This window comes from Leucoraja erinacea, chromosome 40 (genome assembly GCF_028641065.1).
Source record: "Leucoraja erinacea ecotype New England chromosome 40, Leri_hhj_1, whole genome shotgun sequence".
Lineage (NCBI taxonomy): Eukaryota > Metazoa > Chordata > Chondrichthyes > Rajiformes > Rajidae > Leucoraja > Leucoraja erinaceus.
Genome location: NC_073416.1, coordinates 3,154,892 through 3,166,105, shown reverse-complemented (window position 1 = coordinate 3,166,105; position 11,214 = coordinate 3,154,892). Strand labels below are relative to the sequence as shown.

Sequence of the window (11,214 nt, the reverse complement as noted above, 5' to 3'; positions counted from 1 at the left end):
TGGCCTAATTCTGCTCCTATCACTTATGAGTTATGACCTTAAATAAAAATCCACAATTGAGTCCAGAATTTCCTTTGTTCTTGAAAAAAAATACTCGTTTTGAATAAAGCTATGAGTATGATTAGTTTTGAGAATTTACCCAGAGTATTACACCACTCTGAAAGGCAAGTCAAAGTATTTCGAGAAACAGAGCTTATGTGAAATTTGAAAAATAACATTGAAATAAGTTAAAGGTACACAAAAATGCTGGAGAAACTCAGCGGGTGCAGCAGCATCTATGGAGCGAAGGAAATAAGTTATTTAGTTTAGAATATCGCCCTGTAAAAAAGGTTCCCGTTACTCAATATTCAGGCCAGTAACAGCACAATGTTGCACAACGTCAGTGAAATAAACTATTTATTTTATGAATCGGGCTAGCAGCGTTAAAACGTGATTTTCAGATTCAGATTCAATTTTAATTGTCATTGTCAGTGTACAGAGACAACGAAATGCATTTTAGTGTCATGTTGATGCATCAGATTTTAAAAATTGCAATAAATGCAGCTGAAATTTTACAGCATTGCAGCGAAACTGATCCAGTGGCATGTGCGCTGTTGAATGTTAGTTACACTGCATTCTACAAGGTGCATTCTATAACGTCCCATTGCTGTCCCGAACATTTGACGCCTGGAGATTTAGGAAGGTCAACCACTTCCCGTCACACACGAAGGATGTGGTGCGGTATTTCCGCTCCGCAAGTGACATCTCACCTTGTGATTGACAAAGGCGCCCGCCTTGGCGCGGGTCAGAAATATGGGCAGCATCCTGGTTAAATGCGCGGTGGCGGACATGGCCATTCAGTGGGCACTCTGGGCGGTGTCGAGCATTCTCCAAACCGAAAAGTTTTTTGACTTGGCAGGTTGGTGCTGTGTTAGTGGGGACGAAGCGGCAACGGGGCACTGCCGTGGTCGGGGAGGTGATATATACACGGAAATGTACAAGGGTGGCCCCGCGTTGGCGGGAGTAATTCACCAGGTGGTTGATTTCATTTCTCCCTTGCTGATGCTTTTCCCCTCCTCTCGATTTTTGAAGGAGTTCGACCGGGGCTTTTTACGTAATAAGTCTGTTTGGATGTTATGAAACATCTGCTCGGCCCAAAACTTGTGTCCGCCAGTTGGTGAAACTTTATTAAACTCAAATATCCTTTCAATTCATGACAGAGAAAAAAAAAATGTAGTGTTAGGTTTCATCACGTCGACGTTTTCTTCAGAAGAAGGGAAGATTCGATCAAGCTTTAGCATGGCGAGATGAGAGGCCAAGTTTTTTTGGGGGGGGGGAAAGGAGAGAGAAAGCAATTGCTGATTGAAGGGAAGAGATGAGAAATTTTCACCAGGTGATGAAACTTAATGCTTTGAAGGGCAGGGAGAGCAGATCCCAAACTATCAACCAGCAGGAAATTCCACATATTTGGAAATGGGAAAAAGGAAAGGAGCAGCAGGAGTAGGACGAGTTTAGCTTAGAAACTCAAAATGGAAACAGGCCTTTCGGCCCACCGAGTCAATACTGACCATCGATCACTCATCTCTTATCCCACTTTCTCTACACACTAGGGACAATTTAAGCCACTTACCTGCACGTCTTTGGAGTGTGGGAGGAAACCGGAGCACCCGGTGAAAACCCACGCAGGTCACGGGGAGAGAACGTGCAAACTCCGTACAGACAGCATCGACAATCAGGATCGAAACCAGGCCTCTAGTAGTCTAAGGCAGCAACTCTACCGCTGCGCCATCCTAATTGAGAGAGCAGCGATGGACCAAATAGCACCACCCCTCATCCCCACCTATGCTATGGTTCAATTCCGTACATTTTTAGCTAGAATGTTGGTTGAACACAATATAATTAAAAAAAGACCTTTAAAGCAGGTGAGCACGTGTGATTTCAATACCATTCACACCAAGGATTAACACCCATACTCAGGATCGAACCAGGATCTCTGGCGCAGTAAGGCAGCAACTCTACCGCTGCACCACCATGCATCGCCTTTTAAAAAATAATAATAATTTGGGGTTAAGATGCAGGTTAGCCACGACCTAATTTAAAGACTGCACTGCAATGCTGAGAACTATATTCTGCATTCTCCCCTTTGTCCATTGCACTTAAATTTGACTGTAGTACTCAAAATAAATAAATAAATGCTGATAGATATCCTTCAAGTTCTTTGAAGATAGACACAAGGTGCTGGAGTAACTCAGTGGGACAGGCAGCATCTCTGGAGAGAAGGAATGGGTGATGTTTCGGGTCGAGACCCCTCCTCGCTGCCATTAACTTGTCGCTCACCTCTTTTACAGGTTCTGGAACTTTCGTCATATTGACCTACCTGAGTTATAGGTGGAACGGCACGAATTACCCGAGACAGCGGATACAGTCGGCAATGGTCACCACATGGGGCTTGAGGTGAGAGTTAGAGTTAGGGGAGAGAGTTTGATTCCACATAAAGCTGTATAAAATCTTGAGGTGGAATTGACAAGATGAATGCAGGGGCTTTTACCCAGGGAAGAGGAAACAAAAACCAGAGGACAGAAGTTTAAGGTGACAGAGGAAAGTTATAATAGGGACATTTTTTTCACTCAGAAGGTGGTGGGTGTATGGAACCAGCTACCAGAAGAGGTAGTTGAGGCAGCATTCAAAAGGCACTTGGAAGGGTACCAGGATAGGAAGAAGGTACATAAAAGTGCTGAAGAAACTCAGCGGGTGCAGCAGCAACTATGGAGCGAAGGAAATAGGCAACGTTTCGGGCCAAAACCCTTCTTCAGACTGATCACAAAAGTGCTGGAGAAACTCAGCGGGTGCAGAGTAGGAAGAGTTGAGAGATATGGTCCAAACAGGCAAATGGGACTAGCGTAAATGGGGCATCTTGGTTGGCATGGTCTTGGACAGGATGGGCAGAAGGGCCAGTCTTTAGGCTTTATGAATCTATTACTAAATTCAGTTGCACTTTGTAACATGTGCTTAAACATGCCTGACATAAGTCCCACCATCTGTGAGCTTCATTATTGTTGCCAAGTTATTTTTGTAAAATTAAAATAAAAAGATGAAGTTAAATGGAGCGATGGTTGGCCAAAACTTGATTCTTTTTTTCTCCACAATGCTTCAGCAAAAAGCCAGGAAATCAGTAATTCTGGCCAGACTTTGACCAGGACTAACTACATAAAGTTCAGGCTAAAACTCTTCACTACAACAATATAAATGGGAAGTTATGCAGTGGAGGAACCAATCCACCATAATGAATGTACTTTTTTCTCCGATTGCAGACTGGGCTTGTTTCTCCTCTTAAGAATGCTAAAGGAAGGCAAGGATCGACGCTTCAATCAAGTACGCAACAACCCTAAAACTTTCTTTGTTTATTGGACTTTTCAAGGTGAGCTTCTTTCAGCCTATTCAGGGGTTCCTTCAGCCTATTCACATTCAGTCGTTTTGAATCCTTCCTCAAGCGGATAGGGTGGTCTACCACTGAGTCTAAGTCCAGGTGGTTTGGAGACACCAATTTTTCCATGTCATTAGTGATAGAAGAATTAGGCCATTCGGCCCATCATCTACTCTGCCATTCAGTCATGGCTGATCTATGGCTCCCTCCTAACCCCACTCTCTGGCATTCTCCCCTTAAGCTCTGACACCCATGCTAATCAAGACATTTGGGGACAGCCAACAAATACAGGGATGCCCACATCCCATGAACAATTGAAAAACATACGTTCAGTAATGATATTTTATGTTATTATATTCCATAAGAAATGGGGCAGATCATAGTTAGACTTAGCCACCGGTGCAGTCCTCTATATACATGATTTTCTACATCCCACCTCACAACTCATTCACTTCTGTTCAGTTTAAGGAGACGTTGAGAACAGGTAACAAATGTTGGCTGTGCTGGCATCATATACTCCCTCCAAGCAAATTTTAAAAAAAAGGGGGGGGGGGGGGGAACAGAAAAGGAGAGTATGCAGTGTTTGGTTCCAGATCAGCCATTCCCCTTTAATGGCAGAACAGACTCATAGAAACATAGAAATTAGGTGCAGGAGTAGGCCATTCGGCCCTTCACCGCCATTCAATATGATCATGGCTGATCATCCAACTCAGTATCCCGTACCTGCCTTCTCTCCATACCCCCTGATCCCCTTAGCCACAAGGGCCACATCTAACCCCCTCTTAAATATAGCCAATGAACTGGCCTCAACTACCCTCTGTGGCAGAGAGTTCCAGAGATTCGCCACTCTCTGTGTGAAAAAAGTTCTTCTCATCTTGGTTTTAAAGGATTTCCCCCTTATCCTTAAGCTGTGACCCCTTGTCCTGGACTTCCCTAACATCGGGAACAATCTTCCTGTATCTAGCCTGTCCAACCCCTTAAGAATTTTGTAAGTTTCTATAAGATCCCCTCTCAATCTCCTAAATTCTAGACAGTATAAACCAAGTCTATCCAGTCTTTCTTCATGTCCTGACATCCCAGGAATCAGTCTGGTGAACCGTCTCTGTACTCCCTCTATGGCAATAATGCCCTTCCTCAAATTTGGAGACCAAAACTGTACGCAAATGTGGACTCAAATGTTTTGTTGAAATGGCCAGCCCGTTCCTATTGTTTTTGCTTTCCAGGTATATGGATCTTTCTCACACTCCTCCCAACGTTAATTTTAAACACTGAGGAAAAGGACACGCCTTTGTGTGCCCAAGACTTCACTGGATGGGTAATCTGGACATTGGGCTTTGTTCTGGAAGCAGTTGCAGACCACCAGAAGTGGAAATTCAAAAGTAATGTTAAAAATGCTGTGAGTGCATTTGTACTATACTTTCAACGGGGCTTGTGTGAGATTGTATACAAATCAAAGATAGCATGCATGTAGTAAGCAATAAGCAAATAGTGTATTTGTCTTTACTATAAAAGGATATTACACAACTAGCGCAGTAGCTAGTTTTTAATTCTTTAAAATACCAAGTTGCACTTGATTAACGCTTGGGATAGCAGATTACATAGACTGGGACAACAGCTGCTAGAATGTAGATTTCATTTTTAGCAGTTATGAAAAGTTAACAGGATTGGATGGCGGAAAGATGATTTCTCAGGGGACTAGGAAAGGTAATCAATGTATTTGGGCAGTAATGAGTGGTTTTACGCAGAGGGGCATAAACCTTCATAATTCTCTACCCAAGGCTCAGTCGGCGTATATTGTACCTCAGGATAAATAAATTTCTTCAGTAATGAAAGAGGGAAATTAGGATTAGTCAGGAAGACATTGAACTGGAGAATTAGCCGCAATGTTGACAAGTAGCAGAACGGGTTCCGATGGGTGAATAGCCTACTTATTTTGTAAAACTAAACTAAAACGGGTCAGTGGATATTGAAACAAGTATAAAGCCATGTCCTTGCAAAGATGTCACAGCCATGTAATTTTCTTTTCTTGCACTAGCACAAATTCATTCAAAAAGGACTTTGGGCTTTTTGTCGACATCCAAACTACTTGGGCGAAATGCTTCAGTGGACCGGCTTGTTCATCTCTGCATCTACTGTAATGACGGGAATAGAGTACATCAGCATCTTCTCGCCCGTATTTCTATGGTTCTTACTAACCCATGTCAGTGGAATTCCAATGCTGGAAAAGCATGCCATGAAGAAGTGGGGACAGGATCCTGCTTACCTTGAATACGTCAGACGTACTCCAGCACTGTGGCCGTTCAGATTTTAATGCAAGCTTCCTTCACTGTCTGCTACCCACATTCATTTTGTAGATCTTTGGGTTAGAACAGGCAGTCAATGGGTTTCTTGCTCAACAGACTGGCTTGTTAAAGCAAACGTTCCAAAAATTCAACTCGTGCTGACCCCAACCTTCACGACTGACGACTTGAGTGTCTTCAGATTTTTATGTAATTAGCTTGTTTTAGAAACCCGATGTGGAGCAAAGCAGTTATTGAGAACACGGGTGGGGTGTGGTGAAGAAGCATTTTGTCCCTTTTCCTCAGAGTGGTTTTGGGCCAAAATGTCACTTGAACAAAAAAAACAAAAAAAAAAAAAAAAAAGTTAACCGTTCTCAATGTCATCTATTTAGGAAAAAAGTGACTAATTCTTGCAACAAATGGTATATAACTTTTCATCCTCGGTGACAACTTAATTATTTTTTGCAAAATCTCAGGAGAGAGGACGACAATGAATAAACAACTCCCACAAATCTCAAGGAGTACATTTTAAAAGGACCAATTTAAGGCATTAGTAAGCTTTGCAGTTTGTTTCTCAAAGCATGCTACTTACAAGTTTACTTTTTTTGGCAAATAGCCTCAGGATGAAATATTTGTTACATCTGCACAACAGCACAATTTACACAAGGTCTATGGAACAGATAATGCAGATTGTCCGAAAGACATTGTTTGAAGTTCAACTGTTCAAGAAAATAAATTCTGGACTTTTACACTTAAATTTGTGCTCATTTTAAAAGACAATATTGACCGGTTCAGAATCCCAAGCATGTATGAACATAAGTTACTCGTCAATTCTATAGGATTGCAGGGGTATATTAAAATAATCTAGCATACCACGGCCATGGATATTATTCCAATTAATACTTCCAACAATTAAAACATCAGTTTAGTATAATAAATGGTTCTGGTGAGGGTGACACTGGCAAGTTACTTGGATGCACAGGAACCAACGCCTTAGTTTGTGAAAGGTAGCACAGGAAAAGAATCAGGATTTCCGATTCACCTTTACAGAATTTGACTGCATGTTAAACTAATTAAGATGAAACTTAAACAAGAAGTGACACACATTGGTATGTTCAAGGCAAAAAAAAACAGGATTGAAGAAGTTGAGAATAAAACGAGACTCATGATAATAAATACCAGTGGAACAGTTGGTCTGTAAACAAGTCTTCCAAAACTAGGGACTAAAATGTAATCTTGTGTGTCATCTACCTACAATCAGAAAATTAAATTCAGGCCTAATCACTTTAGGGCCAAGACTTGTGTGGCAGTATTGACAGCAGTGAATTTCCCTTTTGTGTTGTGTAATACTCAGAGAATCCACTATGTTCTTCAACAAATTAATCCTACTCAAGCCCACTTTTGGGGCTAAAAAGTGGTTTGCAGTGATAATTTGATATGATTTGTTGCAATACCATTGTATAATGGAACAGTTACAAGGTTATAGAGCAGAATCCATTATATCCATAAGCTCATACAAGCCACATTTTTGCTAAGTGTTCATGTCCACATTTTAAACATCCCCATTTCAGCTCCTACTTTGTTTTACATGTACCCGTATTAGGAACAGATTTGAGTGTGATTGTTTTGGTAGTCAAAGAGTTTATGGGGAATGTTTCAAGATTCAGCAATGTGTGTGTATTCAGATGAGCACACCCTTAAAAAGGAAGTATCGGGAAAGGATAAAAAAAAAATTATCAGTCTCAAGTGGCTGCCCTCAAATGCTGTCATCTACTACTTTTAAAGCATTAACTACTTTATGGTCTCACAGATCCCCCACCCATCAAAACAAAAGGATAGCCAAGTATTGTTCAAGGTGTATTTTGCTTCGAAGTATTGATGTTCCATTACAATACCTATCCCCAAGGGTATAGGAACAAGTTACTTCTCCATTTTGGCACTGTCTAAGTGAAACAGAGCAGTTAACATGTCTGGATGGAGATGCACAAATCATTTAAAGAAACGCTACTAAAATAAGATTGCAGACAAAAACTGGGATTGGTTTTAAAGAGAATGGTTTGTGCAATTTTGATTAAGCCATATGGGAAATGTATATTTAAGGGGATACAGTGGCACCAGGAGCTGGAATCCAGAACAAAAACAAAATGCTGGAAGTGGTTCAGGCAGTATCTGGGAAGAGAATGGACAGGTGATGTTTCCGGTCAAGACCCCTCTGCAGACCGAGTTGTGTGGAATAAGTGACTAGAGGTGAAAAAAAGACAAATGAATATCAGATAAGAAGAGTGAAATGTCAAGCTGGAGGGAGGAATGTGGGTGGAAGGGGAGAAAACAGCATTTGGAAGTTAGGCAGAACATGCAGATTCTAGAGCAGGACAGACCCCATGCTCAGCAGAGTGGATTTGGACACAACTCAACATTGGGATATTGACAATTCCCAGCAAGCATTCAAACTCTAAATATACACTAGAATGTTTACATTTTTTTTTTTAAACTTCAAAATAACACATTATACCATTGTGAAAATGCACTGGTCAGTGTTCCAATTTATTGAAGCAGAGCAACTTCAGGCAGAATTTAGTTCATTTACAGAAGACATACCCCAGTCAGGATGAAGTGATCCCACAATAAATGGAACAACTAAAAGCAAATGCAAGAGTTCATCACTGCAGTTATTTAACCAAAGTGTTTGAAACATCAGGGAATACATTACACAGGACTACAGTGAAAATGACCTACAAAGCATTTTACTATTTAAGATGGCGTTCAATTTGACGTATTCGTCAATAAAGCTGCAACATCTCTCACATCCTCAATGGGTTATGAGCACTTCAAAGACAAAAGCCTTTTCACTTTCACAGAATCCCATGGCTTCTGTTGCAAGCAAAATGAAAATGCAAACAAAAACATTTGCAGCATGCCAAGTACATAGGTATTTAACAGGATGACTCGGAGTTTGCAAAGGACATGCTTTAACACAGCTCCAGAAAATGGGGTTATTAACAAAGGATACTACTGCACTGCTAGGGCAAATTTGAAATGGACAAATCTTTGGTGCAGGCCATTTTATAATTAATCTCAAATAACCATAAGAGCCATATAAAACAAGCAACATAGATGAGATGTTTACATGTTGTATAAAATCTACATTAATATTACACCATAATCTAGTTTAGAATCTTGACATATATATATATAACATGAGCCAATGTGCTTTTACTTTTGGTTAGAGTATTCTATTATTGGCAAATGTGTTCAAGAATTCCACACAATATATTGCAGATGCATATTGCTGCATATTACTTAAGTATATCAATGTATATTTCAAATCATAAAGATAGACATAATTCAGTGCACAAATGCTGCACTTCAATAGAGACGATGTTAGAATGTTCACATGGTCATTGTAGCGCAGACAATGTACAATGGATAAAAAACAAATGTTTCACCAAAACCCTCTGGTTAATAATGGATTAGAAAGTATTTGGATAAATCGGATTTAAATTTGCTACATCAAACATAGCATAATACAATTAGAAATCAAAGGTTTTACAAGGCAACTACTGTTAAATGGTATGGTAATCTTAAATGTGAAGACTTTTGGATCCAGTATTCTGCTGAGAGCGGTGTAAAAGTGCATTTATGAGTCATTTCTCTCCTTTGATAGTTCAAAAATATATATATTGTTACATCCAGATTGTTAGCACCTAATGCACCCATAGCCACTGATGATTCAATTGGCTTTACAGCTACCGATATCAAAGCTACAGCTTTGTAGCACAACAATTAGGCTTAAAAACAAGGATTGTTTTGTAACTGGATAAAAACTGCCAGAAGTCAGTGCTTGTCTGCAATAGATTGAAAGCCTGTAGGTGGCAAACTCAATTTGCTGGCAGTTTGCCTTGTGGTACACTCCCACTAAAGGTACAGAGAGGAAAGACATAGCCCAAGTCAAAGGCAAGGACCTGCTAACAGTGCAATTGCACATAATTACCTTCAAAATGTCTTTAACCTTCTGAGCTGCTAAAAAAAAAGAAAAAGTGCAAGCACTTACGATAATATTTTGTATGCACTCTGAGCTACAGGCAGCACTTTCTAAAATAAGTTCTATTTATTAACTCCACAAGCGAATATTTTAGAAATCTTTTGATTTACCTGCAAATATCTAGTCGGCATTTAACAGCTCCCACAACCGTGGACTGAGAAATAAGCTTTTACTCTGACCGTTTAATGTTAATTTTCTCATAGCATCGGTTTGCAATAGTTTCATGTCTATTTAAAGTCTCAGCATTTTAAAACAAAGTACCAATGCTAACGACATCAACAACATTTAAAGGATTTCCAACTATACATTATCATCATCATATGGAAAGTATAAACTAATGTATTAGAATAGCTGTGTTATGCAGCAGATTATAAAATACTGCAGTTAACACAATTGGTTAATGTGATGTTCCTAAGAACGTGACTGAGCGATTTTGGTTAATTTAGAATTATTTCAACATTGGAGATGCAAAAAAGGTTCCAGTTCGATTGAAGTTGATTGATGATTTGCTTTTGCTTCCAAACCTGCAAGAAATGGAAGAGCATTAATATGGACAAGGACCCTTTCTAGCAACTGTTTATGGGTTTTCCCTAATAACATTTACAGCCTTGAAATCTAAATGCAGACCTTTATAGATCAGGGTTTTCACCCTCTTAGAAGAGCTGGACTGTTACAACACTGCGTACATGTACAGAATCATTGGTCACTTATGCTAGGAAGAAACAATTGAGGCATGCTCAGAACGTCAGGTCAGACCCCAATGACATACAGGGCTCCCGGGGTTAAAGGATATGATTTGCAGATATCCAACTTCTTGTGAATTCTACCATACACTTTTAAAGCACTTCCCAAGCTAGCCAAGAAAATGTTCATGTATTCATTAATGATTGGATACTATATACTCCATTTATTATGTGTTCGGGTGCTTATTTAATGATATTAAAGAAGGATGGCACATCTATGCAGAACAATATGATAGTTTTATATAAAACTGACATTCCCAGCTTGCAGAGAAACAGGGTTATGGACATTTCTCAGGAACAGAATCTTTTCATATCCTGGGGGCTGCGTACACGGTTTAAATAGCTATTCAGAACATGGATTGCGTTTTGAATGCGGTGTTAAAATTATTAGGAGAGAGATCAAGGATCCTTTACTTATCTCTAGCTTTGGGCAAATAAATTGCTTGGACAGTGCTCAAATTCATTGGATGGATTGAGGTGACAAAGATTCACTTAAAAAAGTGATCAAGAAACACACAAATAAAAAAAAAATCAACAGGGGTCAACTATCTACTTGCATGCCAGTGAGCAGGTTAACCTTCAATCCAACACCTTATTTAGGGTGCCGCAAAGAAAATTAGCTGGTGTATAGGAGATAGCAGATCAACTGTAATGAGATTTGATATATTATTCAGTATTTGAACCAATAGACAAACCAACAATTTTTTTTTTAATCAGAAAATACCATATTCCAAGCCTGAAATGGAA

General features: G+C 39.8%; 2 protein-coding genes across 3 annotated transcripts in view; one reads left to right on the top strand and one right to left on the bottom strand.

Moving 5' to 3' along the window:
- The first annotated feature begins 590 nt into the window (after positions 1–590).
- On the top strand, positions 591–5,832 carry si:ch211-210c8.6 (uncharacterized). The gene is made up of 5 exons (XM_055664629.1): positions 591–898; positions 2,328–2,433; positions 3,291–3,397; positions 4,627–4,799; positions 5,439–5,832. The coding sequence occupies exons 1-5, from the start codon at positions 793–795 to the stop codon at positions 5,712–5,714; spliced, it is 768 nt and encodes a 255-aa protein (XP_055520604.1). The 5' UTR covers positions 591–792; the 3' UTR covers positions 5,715–5,832.
- Positions 5,833–8,207: 2,375 nt separating this feature from the next.
- racgap1 (Rac GTPase activating protein 1) overlaps positions 8,208–11,214 on the bottom strand; it is an 85,226-nt gene continuing 82,219 nt past the window's right edge. For both annotated transcript variants that reach the window (XM_055664622.1, XM_055664627.1), the window contains one exon: positions 8,208–10,248. In XM_055664622.1, the coding sequence (XP_055520597.1) occupies positions 10,173–10,248 (76 nt within the window). In that variant the 3' untranslated portion in view covers positions 8,208–10,172. The remainder of the gene's footprint in view (positions 10,249–11,214) is intronic.